This window comes from Gymnoscopelus microlampas (genome assembly GCF_963454915.1).
Source record: "Gymnoscopelus microlampas genome assembly, chromosome: 10".
In the NCBI taxonomy this organism is placed as follows: Eukaryota; Metazoa; Chordata; class Actinopteri; order Myctophiformes; family Myctophidae; genus Gymnoscopelus; species Gymnoscopelus microlampas.
The window spans coordinates 56,069,183-56,086,380 of NC_139947.1; the positions used below are offsets into that span (position 1 = coordinate 56,069,183).

At 41.3% G+C, this 17,198-nt stretch overlaps 2 protein-coding genes across 4 annotated transcripts in view; one reads left to right on the top strand and one right to left on the bottom strand.

Annotated features, from left to right (window-relative positions):
* Positions 1-871: 871 nt before the first annotated feature.
* On the bottom strand, positions 872-9,452 carry LOC311053696 (PRA1 family protein 3-like). Of its 2 annotated transcripts, none has more exons than XM_084069366.1 (4): positions 9,190-9,452; positions 7,018-7,235; positions 1,342-1,533; positions 872-951 (listed from the first exon to the last, which is right to left on the bottom strand). In XM_084069366.1, exons 1-3 carry the CDS (start codon positions 9,375-9,377, stop codon positions 1,358-1,360), a joined length of 582 nt encoding a protein of 193 aa, XP_083925492.1. In that variant the 5' UTR covers positions 9,378-9,452; the 3' UTR covers positions 872-951; positions 1,342-1,357. The 2 variants fall into 2 exon arrangements, with proteins under 2 accessions (XP_083925492.1, XP_083925493.1); XM_084069367.1 differs by lacking the exon at positions 872-951 and adding an exon at positions 1,045-1,082.
* A 1,884-nt stretch (positions 9,453-11,336) lies between these two features.
* Positions 11,337-17,198, top strand: part of LOC311052923 (NEDD8-activating enzyme E1 catalytic subunit) — a 42,337-nt gene continuing 36,475 nt past the window's right edge. For both annotated transcript variants that reach the window (XM_084068231.1, XM_084068232.1), the window contains exons 1-4: positions 11,337-11,384; positions 14,353-14,394; positions 15,056-15,155; positions 16,966-17,046. In XM_084068231.1, the coding sequence (XP_083924357.1) occupies positions 11,377-11,384; positions 14,353-14,394; positions 15,056-15,155; positions 16,966-17,046 (231 nt within the window). In that variant the 5' untranslated portion in view covers positions 11,337-11,376. The remainder of the gene's footprint in view (positions 11,385-14,352; positions 14,395-15,055; positions 15,156-16,965; positions 17,047-17,198) is intronic.

The window sequence follows — 17,198 nt, forward strand, 5'->3', positions numbered from 1 at the left end:
TTTATGTTGACACATATATTTGATAATATTTCCAAGCTGCAGTAGTACATGTATATCTAATTGCTTTAACATGCACATAGATATTTACTTCTGTCTCTCTCTAAACTAAATGCAGCTGCAGCTCGTTAATGTTTGGTTTAATTAGCAGGTTTTCTTTGGACTCTTTGAACCTCTTAGAGCCTCTATTTGTATCATTCACAGTGAGTGTGAAAACTTAACATTATGTAAACCAACATTTGACATAAAGGTGATTTAGCATTACATAACATTATATTACATAAATAATAATAATAATAAAGGATAACTCTTAAAGCTGAATGTATCTCCAGTATAAATGAGTCATTAATCACATTATAAACAAACAACAACATGATGATGAAAAAACTTTGACCCCTTGACCTCTCCCTCATCCTCTCATGACCCTTGACCTCTCCCTCATCCTCTCATGACAGGCGTATGCTTCGCCGTACGACAGTGTGCCGCGCGCCCAACATAACCGATCTACAAGCCCACACTGTGGGTGCTATGTTGACCGATCTACAAGCCCACATTGTGGGTGCTATGTTGACCGATCTACAAGCCCACACTGTGGGTGCTATGTTGACCGATCTACAAGCCCACACTGTGGGTGCTATGTTGACCGATCTACAAGCCCACACTGTGGGTGCTATGTTGACCGATCTACAAGCCCACACTGTGGGTGCTATGTTGACCGATCTACAAGCCCATGTGCTATGTTGAGGCGCAGTGCCGTCATACAGAGATATAATATATATATATAGAGATATAATATATTTATTATAATGTTACATTATTATTATTTGGCTTCACGTTGGTCAGCTGCTGGGGGGGGGGGGGGGGGGGACATTTGGCTTAGGGCCCATTATGAAACCCAGGGGGGGGGGGTCTTCTCTTCACTCCTTTAACTAGCTCTCTATGGGGGGGGGGGGTCTTCTCTTCACTCCTTTAACTAGCTCTCTATGGGGGGGGGTCTTCTCTTCACTCCTTTAACTAGCTCTCTATGGGGGGGGGGGGGTCTTCTCTTCACTCCTTTAACTAGCTCTCTATGGGGGGGGGGGGGTCTTCTCTTCACTCCTTTAACTAGCTCTCTATGGGGGGGGGGGGGGGGTCTTCTCTTCACTCCTTTAAACCCAGGGGGGGGGGGGGGGGGGGGGTCACTCCTTCATCTTGCTCTCTATGAAACCCGGGGGGGGGGGGGGGGGGGTCTTCTCTTCACTCCTTTAAATCCAGGGGGGGGGGGGGGGGGGGTCACTCCTTCATCTTGCTCTCTATGAAACCCGGGGGGGGGGGGGGGGGGGTCTTCTCTTCACTCCTTTAAACCCAGGGGGGGGGGGGGTCACTCCTTCATCTTGCTCTCTATGAAGTCCTGGATCTTGTTGATCCTGTCCTCCTGTTGATCCAGGAGATCCAGGATGACTCCCATGGGCGTCCTCTTCAGCCCCGCCCCCTCGATCTTGTTCTCCAGACGGTTCTTCATGTTCCTCAGCCTGAGGGAGGCGTGGACCAGGACCACTGTAGACCACATAACAAGGGGTTAATGTAGACCAGGACCACTGTAGACCACATAACAAGGGGTTAATGTAGACCAGGACCACTGTAGACCACATAACAAGGGGTTAAAGTAGACCAGGACCACTGTAGACCACATAACAAGGGGTTAATGTAGACCAGGACCACTGTAGACCACATAACAAGGGGTTAATGTAGACCAGGACCACTGTAGACCACATAACAAGGGGTTAATGTGGACCAGGACCACTGTAGACCACATAACAAGGGGTTAATGTAGACCAGGACCACTGTAGACCACATAACAAGGGGTTAATGTAGACCAGGACCACTGTAGACCACATAACAAGGGGTTAATGTAGACCAGGACCACTGTAGACCACATAACAAGGGGTTAATGTAGACCAGGACCACTGTAGACCACATAACAAGGGGTTAATGTGGACCAGGACCACTGTAGACCACATAACAAGGGGTTAATGTAGACCACATAACAAGGGGTTAATGTGGACCAGGACCACTGTAGACCACATAACAAGGGGTTAATGTAGACCAGGACCACTGTAGACCACATAACAAGGGGTTAATGTAGACCAGGACCACTGTAGACCACATAACAAGGGGTTAATGTAGACCAGGACCACTGTAGACCACATAACAAGGGGTTAATGTAGACCAGGACCACTGTAGACCACATAACAAGGGGTTAATGTAGACCAGGACCACTGTAGACCACATAACAAGGGGTTAATGTAGACCAGGACCACTGTAGACCACATAACAAGGGGTTAATGTAGACCAGGACCACTGTAGACCACATAACAAGGGGTTAATGTGGACCAGGACCACTGTAGACCACATAACAAGGGGTTAATGTAGACCAGGACCACTGTAGACCACATAACAAGGGGTTAATGTGGACCAGGACCACTGTAGACCACATAACAAGGGGTTAATGTAGACCAGGACCACTGTAGACCACATAACAAGGGGTTAAAGTAGACCAGGACCACTGTAGACCACATAACAAGGGGTTAATGTAGACCAGGACCACTGTAGACCACATAACAAGGGGTTAATGTAGACCAGGACCACTGTAGACCACATAACAAGGGGTTAATGTGGACCAGGACCACTGTAGACCACATAACAAGGGGTTAATGTAGACCAGGACCACTGTAGACCACATAACAAGGGGTTAATGTGGACCAGGACCACTGTAGACCACATAACAAGGGGTTAATGTAGACCAGGACCACTGTAGACCACATAACAAGGGGTTAAAGTAGACCAGGACCACTGTAGACCACATAACAAGGGGTTAATGTAGACCAGGACCACTGTAGACCACATAACAAGGGGTTAAAGTAGACCAGGACCACTGTAGACCACATAACAAGGGGTTAATGTGGACCAGGACCACTGTAGACCACATAACAAGGGGTTAATGTAGACCAGGACCACTGTAGACCACATAACAAGGGGTTAATGTGGACCAGGACCACTGTAGACCACATAACAAGGGGTTAATGTGGACCAGGACCACTGTAGACCACATAACAAGGGGTTAATGTAGACCAGGACCACTGTAGACCACATAACAAGGGGTTAATGTAGACCAGGACCACTGTAGACCACATAACAAGGGGTTAATGTAGACCAGGACCACTGTAGACCACATAACAAGGGGTTAATGTAGACCAGGACCACTGTAGACCACATAACAAGGGGTTAATGTAGACCAGGACCACTGTAGACCACATAACAAGGGGTTAATGTGGACCAGGACCACTGTAGACCACATAACAAGGGGTTAATGTGGACCAGGACCACTGTAGACCACATAACAAGGGGTTAATGTGGACCAGGACCACTGTAGACCACATAACAAGGGGTTAATGTGGACCAGGACCACTGTAGACCACATAACAAGGGGTTAATGTAGACCAGGACCACTGTAGACCACATAACAAGGGGTTAATGTAGACCAGGACCACTGTAGACCACATAACAAGGGGTTAATGTGGACCAGGACCACTGTAGACCACATAACAAGGGGTTAATGTAGACCAGGACCACTGTAGACCACATAACAAGGGGTTAATGTGGACCAGGACCACTGTAGACCACATAACAAGGGGTTAATGTAGACCAGGACCACTGTAGACCACATAACAAGGGGTTAATGTGGACCAGGACCACTGTAGACCACATAACAAGGGGTTAATGTGGACCAGGACCACTGTAGACCACATAACAAGGGGTTAATGTGGACCAGGACCACTGTAGACCACATAACAAGGGGTTAATGTAGACCAGGACCACTGTAGACCACATAACAAGGGGTTAATGTGGACCAGGACCACTGTAGACCATATAACAAGGGGTTAATGTAGACCAGGACCACTGTAGACCACATAACAAGGGGTTAATGTGGACCAGGACCACTGTAGACCACATAACAAGGGGTTAATGTAGACCAGGACCACTGTAGACCACATAACAAGGGGTTAATGTGGACCAGGACCACTGTAGACCACATAACAAGGGGTTAATGTGGACCAGGACCACTGTAGACCACATAACAAGGGGTTAATGTAGACCAGGACCACTGTAGACCACATAAGAAGGGGTTAATGTGGACCAGGACCACTGTAGACCACATAAGAAGGGGTTAAAGGGATAGTTCATCCCATGACTTGAACTCATGGATATTCTTTAGTTGGTCATCACATTATTGTTTTAGGAATGAGACACAAACATTGTCATAGAGGGGGTGAACTATCCCTTTAATGGTGGGGTCTGTTATGTCTCATTTCTCTATAAAGTATAAAGTGATCAATGTGTTTGATGACATTATTCATTATTATTCATACATTATTCATTATTATTCATACATTATTCAGGTTAAAGTCATTTACTGGATAGAAACTCATTACCTTCCTCTTTGCCTACTTGTTGTTAACTAGTTGTACGAACTCTTGTTTTATTGTTGTATTGTTTTATTGGATCTTGTTTAGTCGATACACTTATTTGTTTTATCTCCTGCTCGTTTGATTTTGCTATTTTGTCTCATCTGTTTAAGACAGTAGGAAGCTGATATATTACACTTTTACCTTAGCGTTAGGTATACTCTTAGTTACTTGTTTTAGAAGAGAATGCATTTCAGACTTCTGGTGATTAGTAGTTTAGTTCCATAACTATGGTGAATGTACTTATTGTAAGTCTCTATGTTGAATGCACTTATTAAGTCTCTTTGGATAAAAGTGTAGCTAAATGACTGTAATGAAATGATTAAATCTGCCTGTTGAATATTCATTAATACCATTATGTTTGGGGAGGTGTGGCATTATGAAGGTGACACACACACACACACACACACACACACACACACACACACACACACACACACACACACACACACACACACACACACACACACACACACACACACACACACACACACACACAGCATGACATCAGCCTACTAAAAACACTTTGTGTCCAGATCAACAATCCATGGCAACGTCAACACAACAAGATAACAGCTGCTGTAATCATGTCCATCAATGGTGTGTGTGTGTGTGTGTGTGTGTGTGTGTGTGTGTGTGTGTGTGTGTGTGTGTGTGTGTGTGTGTGTGTGTGTGTGTGTGTGTGTGTGTGTGTGTGTGTGTGTGTGTGTGTGTGTGTGTGTGTGTGTGTGTGTGTGTGTGTGGGGGGGGGGGGGGGTGTGTGTGTGTGTGTGTGTGTGTGTGTGTGTGTGTGTGTGTGTGTGTGTGTGTGACATCAATAAAACGACAAAACGTTTTATATTCTGATGATATGTTGATCATCATGTATGATCACACGTGCTGTGTCGGGTCAATGAAAAAAAACGAGATGAGACGTCATGACTGTACAGTATCTCTGCTGCCATGCACCAAGCTCTCTCTCTCTCTACAGTATCTAACAGTATCTAACAGTATCTAACAGTATCTCTGCTGCCATGATGCACCCAGCTCACTCACTCTCTCTCTACAGTATCTAACAGTATCTAACAGTATCTAACAGTATCTCTGCTGCCATGCACCAAGCTCTCTCTCTCTCTACAGTATCTAACAGTATCTAACAGTATCTAACAGTATCTAACAGTATCTAACAGTATCTCTGCTGCCATGCACCAAGCTCTCTCTCTCTCTACAGTATCTAACAGTATCTAACAGTATCTAACAGTATCTCTGCTGCCATGATGCACCCAGCTCACTCTCTCTCTACAGTATCTAACAGTATCTAACAGTATCTAACAGTATCTAACAGTATCTAACAGTATCTCTGCTGCCATGATGCACCCAGCTCACTCTCTCTCTACAGTATCTAACAGTATCTAACAGTATCTAACAGTATCTCTGCTGCCATGCACCAAGCTCTCTCTCTCTCTACAGTATCTAACAGTATCTAACAGTATCTCTGCTGCCATGATGCACCCAGCTCACTCTCTTTCTGACCAAACGTTTAGACAACACAGAATTGTAAATCACTTCCATAGGATATTCTTTTAGGACTAAGATAAGATCACAGGCTAGGAGATGAAGTGTCAGTAGAAGCAGAGAAGTCTTCCTCAGTTTGCAGCAACGATGTGGTCAAACACACACATCCAGGTTCACTTTGTTATATTCTGACATAATAATAAATGGTGTAACTAACTCTGCTCTCCTCTGCTCCATTCAGCCCTGCAGTACCTACTGGGGAGGGACTGAGGTTTGTAGTCTAGACTGGTCAGAAATAACCCTACTGTAATAACCCTACTGGGGAGGGACTGAGGTTTGTAGTCTAGACTGGTCAGAAATAACCCTACTGTAATAACCCTACTGGGGAGGGACTGAGGTTTGTAGTCTAGACTGGTCAGAAATAACCCTACTGTAATAACCCTACTGGGGAGGGACTGAGGTTTGTAGTCTAGACTGGTCAGAAATAATCACAACCAGAGCGCATATGTCATCATCATCATCATCATCATCATCATCATCATCAGTCATTATTAGAACGTCCCAAATTGATTAACATTTCATGCGTTGCTTTATATTGCTTTACATTTAATGTGTCTGTATTTGAAGAGTTTAATACTGGGAGGCAGACCATTAGGATACATTTATTTTGATAAATAAAATGCCAAATATCGTCTGAAAAATCGCCTGATAAAAACATTCAACGATTGGACTCATCCAATCGCCCAACCTTAGTGTGTGTGTAGTGTGTATGTGTAGTGTAGTGTGTAAGTAGTGTGCAGTAGTGTGTACTCACACAGCAGAGGGAAGCTCAAACCAAAGATAAAAACCATAACTCCTCCACACAGTGTGTAGTGTACGTGTAATGTAGTGTGTATGTAGTAGTGTGTACTCACACAGCAGGGGGAAGGACAGACCAAAGATAAAGACCATAACTCCTCCACACAGTGTGTAGTGTACGTGTAATGTAGTGTGTATGTAGTGTGTAGTAGTGTGTACTCACACAGCAGGGGGAAGCTCAAACCAAAGATAAAGACCATGACCCCCCCACACAGAGACAGCAGGAAGTAGGAGGTTCCCATCACGGCCACCATGAAGAGCGTGGGGTTCTTCTTCTTAAACGTCTTGATGATGGATTTGTTTTCTCCGGCCCAGACCGACCCCGTGAAGACCAGGGTCACCACGGTACCTCCTAGGAACATCCCTAAAGGGTTCATGAACCTGAAACAATACAAACATAACATATTACTGTATATATATATATATATATATATGAAGACCAGGGTCACCACGGTACCTCCTAAGAACATCCCTAAAGGGTTCATGAACAATACAAACATAACATAACAACATAATATATTACTGCAGGGGTCTTCAACAGGGGGTCCGGTACCCCTAGGGGGTCCTCAGAGTTACTATAGGGGGTCCGCCAAATCTTTGTGTGATATGATTTTTTTTTTTTTTTTCCTGAGGAGAACTTAAGCCAAAAATAGCCGATCTACAAGCTCACAACGCCTCGCAGCGAGGCGTTGTGAGCTTGTAGATCGGCTATTTTTGGCAAAGAGTTATAGGTGTAGAGGGAAAAAAAGAGCAGCAAAAGTTTATCTGAAACACATTTTTTTTACAATACAGAGGGGGGGTCCCTGCTTCATCTCTTTCTCAGCTAGGGGGTCCTTGGCCTGAAAAGGTTGAAGACCCCTGTCTTACTGTATATATATATATATATATATATATATATATATATATATATATATATATATATATATACATATATATATATATATATATATATATAACATGAAGCATAAAGCCCATAGCTTCATGGTTCATGTTGGTATAATGACAGCTTATAAGAACCTTAAATAGATGGTTAGTCATTTACATGTTTTAATCATGAGTCATGATGGTGTGTGTGTGTGTGTGTGTGTGTGTGTGTGTGTGTGTGTGTGTGTGTGTGTGTGTGTGTGTGTGTGTGTGTGTGGGTCAGAATAGAATGCAGCCTCATGTAAAGCCTCATCTATACCTCGTGGTACGGCCGTGTCCCACACAGATCTCTAGTTAATCTGTATCAATGCATAGACATGACAGCTTATAGATCTGTGCTTTTTAGGGCCAATACGTGACACAACAAAGCCTGGATATGTATGTCATCATATATAACACTTCTTACCTACTATGAATAATACATTATATGATGATATAATTACCCTACTATGAATAATATTATATTATATGATGATATAATTACCCTACTATGAATAATATTATATTATATGATGATATAATTACCCTACTATGAATAATATTATATTATATGATGATATAATTACCCTACTATGAATAATACTATATTATATGATGATATAATGACCCTACTATGAATAATATTATATTATATGATGATATAATTACCCTACTATGAATAATATTATATTATATGATGATATAATTACCCTACTATGAATAATACATTATATGATGATATAATTACCCTACTATGAATAATATTATATTATATGATGATATAATTACCCTACTATGAATAATATTATATTATATGATGATATAATTACCCTACTATGAATAATATTATATTATATGATGATATAATTACCCTACTATGAATAATATTATATTATATGATGATATAATTACCCTACTATGAATAATATTATATTATATGATGATATAATTACCCTACTATGAATAATATTATATTATATGATGATGTAATTACCCTACCATGAATAATACATTATATGATGATATAATTACCCTACTATGAATAATATTATATTATATGATGATATAATTACCCTACTATGAATAATATTATATGTTATGATGATAATAATAGATCTGTAGTTTACCACACTATGATAAATAATATGATATTATATAAATAATAGATATATAGTTATATGATGATAATAATAGATCTATAGTTATTACATTATATATAAATAGATCTATAGTTATTACATTATATTTAATAGATCTATAGTTATGAAATGATATGGTATAAATAACAGATCTATAGTTTACCCCACTATGATGAAGACCAGGATGGTAAATATATTATATAAATAGATCTATAGTTATTATATGATATTATATAAATAATAGATCTATAGTTGTTATATGATATGGTATAAATAACAGATCTATAGTTTACCCCACTATGATGAAGACCAGGATGGCCGCTAGGAAGTAGTTGGTCTGGTAATACAGCAGGTTGTTTATAACTCTGTTATTCCATTTGGTCAGATCTCCAACGTCCGGCCTGGCGAAGCGGTCCGAACCCGGACAGAAGTCATCCCATGGTCTGAGAGGAGCCAGCTCCATCCTGCCTGAGGCCGCCATGTTGGGTCTGGTTCTGTTACAGTTCTGGTTCTGGTTCTGTCTCTGTTCTGTTGTTCTTCCTCCTTCTACGCTGGGTGCATCCACACATTTACGTTTACGAACGTACGGCGTCCGTTTCCGTTCGCCGGAAGTCCCATCCACTACCATGTTAAAAAAAAACGGGACCCGGTCCCGTTTTTTTTTAACATGGTAGTGGATGGGACTTCCGGCGAACGGAAACGGTATGAAACGGACACGAAACGGTCGCGAACGGACATGTGTGGAAGCATAAAGGCTAGATGGCTCAAGGGGGCGGCGCAAGCGTAGCTCAACCGCGGCCATCTTGCGACGGTCACTCATAACATTATGTCTATGGTGCATATACTTTGAAATAACCATAGCGTGCTCAATTTTCATCCGATTTTCAAACGGTTTGGTGTTTTGTAAACACCAAAGACGTAGTTATGATATTGCATACTTATAATTATAATCATGTTTTTTTTTTTATACAATAATATCATAACTACATCTTTGGTGTTTACAAAACACCAAACCGTTTGAAAATCGGATGAAAACTGAGCACGCTATGGTTATTTCAAAGTATATGCACCATAGACATAATGTTATGAATGACCGTCCCAAGATGGCCGCCATGTGGCGACGTCGTACTCCATTGGCCAGCAGCACGGGTGAGTCATCTAGCCTTTATATATATCTATGTGTGGAAGCATATATCTATGTGTGGAAGCACCCACTGGTCCGTGTGACCACGCCCCCAGAGCCACGGTACTATAACAGTGACGCTGCCGCGGCCTGGCGGTCAGATCTGGGATTGCAACTTTCTCCGCGTTTATAAACCTACTGCGCATGCTTATTTTGTCTGAAATGCTAGTGCGCATGCTCTGTTGGCTCCGATATTGGAGCCAAGCCAAGCCTAGGAAGGAAGGTGAGCACATTTCATTGAAATGAAAGGGTGGGGGCGGGGCCGTCCATTCTCTAGATATATTATAACTATGCGTGACATCCGGTTTAGAAAAAAAGGAAGGAAACAAAGAATCGTGTTTCCGGTAGTGGGTTCCGGTTGAAGTCGCATTGTTTTTGTTCCCAACATAACGATATTAAATTAGTTTAGTCTCACTAGTCACACTACGAGTTATATGTGTGTGTGTGTGTGTGTGTGTGTGTGTGTGTGTGTGTGTGTGTGTGTGTGTGTGTGTGTGTGTGTGTGTGTGTGTGTGTGTGTATATATATATATATATATGTACACATTTCTCTCTGATAAAAACATTAATTTCAAGTTACTTTCCACGTTATTTTCTTGCTAGTACATTTATGCACCGTCGTATGATGGTGTCGCGCGCCAAGAACAACCGATCTACAAGCCTACAGCGCGTTGTGGATGCGACGCGCTGTGGGCTTGTAGATCTGCTATTCTTTTCATCGGAAAAGCCCATCCCTGGCTTCTCTTCTTTGACACTCAGACAGGACAACGGCTCAGTGTCGCCCTCCTGTGGTTCATCATGACCTCCACACTCTGTGCTTTGAGTCAAAATGTATTAAAGAAGTGGATGATAGCGCCCTCTGGTGGGTTTGATTGATGTACTTTATTTAGTGACATGAAGCACAGATTCACAAATCTGGACCCGTTAGGGTCCATTTGGTTCCATTTGTACACTCTCAGAGTTACAGAACCATAAGGGTCCATTTGGTTCCTGTCCATCATTTAGCTGGGGACCCCCTGGAACCTCCTCAAGGACCCCTGGGGGTCCCCGGACCCCACTTTGAGAACCAACGCTATACAGAACACATAAGAAATAATCTGCTACATTTAGGCAGGTTATTATTGATCATAATTTCACTACAGAGATCGTCGCTGCGCAGAGAGGATGCGCCATAGAGGTATGATGCGCAGTCCGTTGGTAGATGCGTTGTTTACAGCGCACCGTTGAGTTGCGTCATCACTCTACGTCATCACTGTGCGTCCATCATTCCATGGAGGACATGATGGTTGTTTAGAAGAATGGATCCGTGAGTAGAAACATTAATATATCTTTATTTACATCTATAAATACATTCATATTTCCATACGTGACTGTATAACATGTAGAAGAATGTCTGAGGTGAAAGAGCCGTGAGTAGAAATGATTATTAGATCAATAAATGACTTTATGTCATGTCAACAATCACAACATTCTCATTTATTCAACTGGATAACTGGATACTATACATAATTGGTTCTCAAAGTGGGGTCCGGGGACCCCCAGGGGTACTTGAGGGGGTTCCAGGGGGTCCCCAGCTAAATGATGGACAGGAACCAAATGGACCCTTATGGTTCTGTAACTCTGAGAGTGTACAAATGGAACCAAATGGACCCTTAACGGGTCCATTTGGTTCCATTTGTACACTCTCAGAGTTACATTAACATTGATTTTACATGTGAATTGGGGTCCCAGAGATATAAATGTCATTAAATGGGGGTCCGTAGCCTAATGCATGTAAAATTGGGGGTCCTTGAAATTAAAATGGTTGAGAATCACTGCTAGAGACGTAAACATCTTCTCTCATGGGGGTCCCTGGCATATCTTTTGAAATGGGGGTCCACAGGCTAATAAGTGTCAATTTGGGGGTCCTTGACATGAAAAAGTTTGAGAACCACTGCTGTACATTATATACATTATATATATATATATATATATCATTGTTTAATGTATGAAAGTCTGAATCTGCCCTCTCCCACTATAAGACGACAGCGCCACTGGTTACAATTTATTGTCTCCGCCAGGCCGATAGGCATGGCGAGAGAGTATGTTTTACCCTCCGTCCGTCCGTCCGTCCGTGTGTGTGTGTGTGTGTGTGTCCGTCCTTCTGTCTGTTAACAGCTAATCTCCGCCACCGTTGGCCCTGTCGCTGTGAAACTGCACACACACACTCCCTGGATGCCACAGCAGAACCTCTGCCCCACATTTTTCAGATCAGCCTGTCATAGCGCCACCATGAGGCCGACTTCTGCAAAACACATTTTTAATGTTACTCCTACAGATTTTCTCCAAATAACACACAAATAATACACAGTATCTCTATAGTCATGTGATCAACACGGATCTGTCCGATTTTCCATATTTCATCCTGATTGGCTAAGATTGGCTTCCAAAGTTAGCAGGATTGGTTCATTTTGAACAAAATGCCTCAAATCATGAACACAGCATGCACTTTCCATGCAATTTTCCACATACATTCCCACTTGGCCCAGGAAGAAATGTCACTTGAAAACTTTCAAATCAGCCTCATGGTGGCGCTATAACAGGCCGATTCACGTTTTTAGCTATAACTGCACCGATCTGCGTGCAACTTTGCATGCACACTCCTTGGCCAAGGAAAAACCTTTGCCGTGTATTTTTCACATATGCCTTTTAGAGCGCCACCAGGAGGCTGAGTTTTGAAAAACACATTTTTTGCTCTTACTCCTTCAGATTCTGTTCAAAAATCACGCAAATCAGTACACAGTCTCTATAGTCATGTGATTAAGATGGATGTGTCTGATACTTCATATTCTATCCTACTTGGCTAACATTGGCTTCTAAAGTTTGCAGGATAGGTCCGTTTTGAACAAAATTCTTCAAATCATGAACACAGTGTGCGATTTCTGTGAAATTTTGCACACACATTCCCACTAGGCCGAGGAAGAAAAGCCACCCTTTTCATATTGGCCTGTTATAGCGCCACCAGCTGGTCTAATTTAGCAAACCACATTTTTGGAACAAAATGCCTCAACTCATGAATGCAGTGTCCTATTAACGTGCAAGGCCTAAGAAGAAATGGCACCCTTTTCACATTGGCCTATTATAGCGCCACCAGGAGGCCATAATAACCTACCTGACCTGGCGGAGACTTGTGCTCCGAGGAGCACTTTTTCTAGTCTTCAAATGTATTCATTTCAAATACCCACAATATTTAAAACAATACATGGATCGATTTTCCTCCGGTTATCTCTTGAGGCATTCCAGCCAAATCTACTTTACTGTTCCCACTTTTACAAAAGCTACAGCCAAGAAAGCCTTTATGTTTAAAGCTCCTTCAGATTGGAATAACCTACCGGCAAATATTCGTTCCATTTCATCTTTTTATCTTTTCAAAAATACGCTGTCTTCTTATTTTGAGAGTGTATGTACATGTCTATAACTAATTAATAACTATAACTGTCATATAACCTCCACTAATCACTCTAAATATACTGAAATTCACGATATTGATCTGTATGTGTTGACTTGATGTTCCATTTTTATGCTTTACATGTTCTGTTGTTTTATGTGTTTGTCCTGTCTGTCTGTCTGTCTGTCTGTCTGTCTGTCTGTCTGTCTGTCTGTCTGTCTGTCTGTCTGTCTGTCTGTCTGTCTGTCTGTCTGTCTGTCTGTCCTGTTCTGTTGTGTATCTTGTCATCTGTCTTGTTGTTTAATTGGTTGTTGTACTTGCTTTTTGTTGTTTAATGTTTTGTTTCCCCCTCTGTTTTGTTTTTGTTTTGTTTTGTTTTCTTTGTTTTGTTTTTGGAAAATGTCTATAAAGTGTATCATGTACCTAGGATCCCCTCTAAAACGAGATGCTACATCTCAAGGGGCTATTCCTAATAAAGAATTTCAATATATATACATTATATATACATTATATACTGTTTATGTGGAAGGCTCAGGCTCCTTAATTCACCCAAACAAATCTTACATGATGAACTGTTTATATATATATATATACACACACACACACACACACACACACACACACACACACACACACACACACACACACACACACACACACACACACACACACACACACACACACACACACACACACACATGCGTGTGTTTGTGTAACAAACCATAGATTATTTGGGACTGACAAAGGTTTCAGTGGTTCAGCTTTTATTTTGTTTTAAACGTGTAATCATGTTTATTTAACCATCAACACTTTGTTATTAAACATGATTTAATTTATTCTCTTTTAGAGAGAAGAAAAGAAGGAGAATAGAAGAGGACCTGACTGGAAAGTTAGTGACAATATGTTACAATATATATCTATATTATTTATTATTAATGTTACAATACTGTTCATACTGCTAATATATATTTATATTATTTATTATCAATGTTACAATACTGTTCATACTGCTAATATATATTTATATTATTTATTATTAATGTTACAATACTGTTCATACTGCTAATATCTATCTATATTATTAATTATTAATGTTACTATACTGTTCATACTGCTAATATCTATCTATATTATTAATTATTAATGTTACTATACTGTTCATACTGCTAATATCTATCTATATTATTAATTATTAATGTTACTATACTGTTCATACTGCTAATATCTATTTATATTATTTATTATTAATGTTACAATACTGTTCATACTGCTAATATATATTTATATTATTTATTATTAATGTTACAATACTGTTCATACTGCTAATATCTATCTATATTATTAATTATTAATGTTACTATACTGTTCATACTGCTAATATCTATTTATATTATTTATTATCAATGTTACAATACTGTTCATACTGCTAATATCTATTTATATTATTTATTATTAATGTTACTTTATTATTTATGAGTGTGTGTGTGTGTGTGTGTGTGTGTGTGTGTGTGTGTGTGTGTGTGTGTGTGTGTGTGTGTGTGTGTGTGTAGTATGGCAGACACTGACTGGGACGGCAGATGGAACCATGTGAAGAAGTTCTTGGAGAGACCCGGACCCTTTACCCACCCGGACTTTGAACCCAGTACAGAGGTGACCTTTAACCTTTAATCCCTGACCTTTAACCCTGGACCGACACTAATGAAGGCTCTGTTCCATTCTGCTCAAACAGAAGGAGTTCTATGTATATATATGTATATATATATATATGCTACACCAGTGGGACCCTCATGGTTCCTTAAGGCAGTGGTTTTCAACCTTTTTTGCATCAAGGACCCCCAAATTGACACACATTAGCCCAGGGACTCCCATTTGAAAAGTTTGCAGGGACCCCCAATAAGAGACGATTTTTTACGGCTCTAGCAGTGATTCTCAACCATTTCAATTTCAAGGACCCCCAGTTTAACATGCATACAGACTACAGACCCCCATTTAATGACATTTCTATCTCTGGGACCCCAATTTTTATTATAAAATCAATTTTGATTTAACTCTGAGAGTGTACAAACAGAACCAAATGGACCCGTAAGGTCAGAGTTATGGGGATTGTGAACATTGAACCACTAAATGGAACGGAGCCTTCATTAGTATCATTGGTAACAGCTGTGAAGGAAGTGATACTATGGCTGCTGTGCATAGAGCCTATTACCCATCCTGACTTTGTAATTCTATGAATGTATAGATCAGTCTGTACAGTTCTTATAGTCAGGGGTCACATCATTGTTTTGGTCTAGTTCTCAGAAGAGCAGCTGGAGATGTTACTTGGTGCACAAAATAAATGGTAAAGGTCCGGTGCCCTCCGACGCTGTTTTGCAGGGACGTGCACAGATAGACTCTAGGTGATGCTAGATCACCTGCCCTTTGCCCTCTTGACCAGAAGTGCCCTTTTAAAAAAAAGAAAAAGAAAAGTTTACAGCAGGGGTCTTCTACAGGGGGTCCTCAGAGTTACTACAGGGGGTCCGCCAAATCTTTATGTGATATGATTTTTCTTTTTACCATAACCACTCGAAACCTAGCATCCCTTTTCTGAGGAGAGCTTTAGCCAAAAATAGCAGATCTACAAGCTCACAACGCCTCGCGCTGCGAGGCGTTGTGGGCTTGTAGATCTGCTATTTTTGGCAAAAAGGTATAGGTGTAGAGGGAAAAGAGAGCAGTAGAGGGAAAAGAGAGCAGACCAAGTCAACAAAAAAAAAGTATAATTTACTTGAGCACCTGCCCCTCAAAATGTCTGTGCACGCCACTGCTGTTTTGTCAACGGGGGGGGGGGGGCGCTGCGCTGCGCGAGAAAAGAGGACTCTTCACCGGTGCGTTTCAATGTTGTAGCGCCTAAATTCTGCCATCCACCAGACTGGGACGTTCGTTCACGGCATATTTTGCACCATCACGGTGCGTTCATCATCGGTGACGAGTGTCTGTACTGTAACACAGCCAACAGCGTGCTGCGTGCGAGTCGCATGACTGACTGTCAGGATTGGAGGCCACACTCACACAATGCACTGCAGCATGCGTCCCCTCCACCTCCGCCTCCTCCCCATGGCTGTGTGTTGTGTATGGGCGTGCATCACCGTGCGTGTGTGAGTGTGGCTTCAGGAAGTAAATTCCTAGCCTCCATCTCCAGGCTTTTATTTTTTTTGTTTTGCTAAAAAATAAAAGCTTGGAAATTCCTGTCCCAGCTGTTGGGACGCAAAAGCGCCTCCCGTCTCCTCTGATGTGCCGCGCAGAGTTTATTTTGGCGACGCATGCGCACCTGTTATGTATGTGCACCCCTGATTATAGTACTTTATGAATGTATTTATATGTATTTCTATGAATATAAATCAGTCTCTACAGTTCTTATAGTAGTATATGAATGTATTTGTATATGTTATGTATATATATAATATATATATATGTTTATGTTTAGTCTCTACAGTTCTTATTGGAGACGTGTAAGATCCTGGTGATTGGAGCTGGAGGTCTGGGATGTGAACTGTTGAAGAACCTGGTAGGAACACATTTAATCATGTATTTATTTATGTCAACATAAGAGTCCACTGCCCCCTGTAGGATGCTCTTTGACAGGGAGGTATGTCATGTGACATGACCATACCAGGCCAGTTTGAGACGTTTTACTTTAGAGTGTAGAAAGGCCTTTCT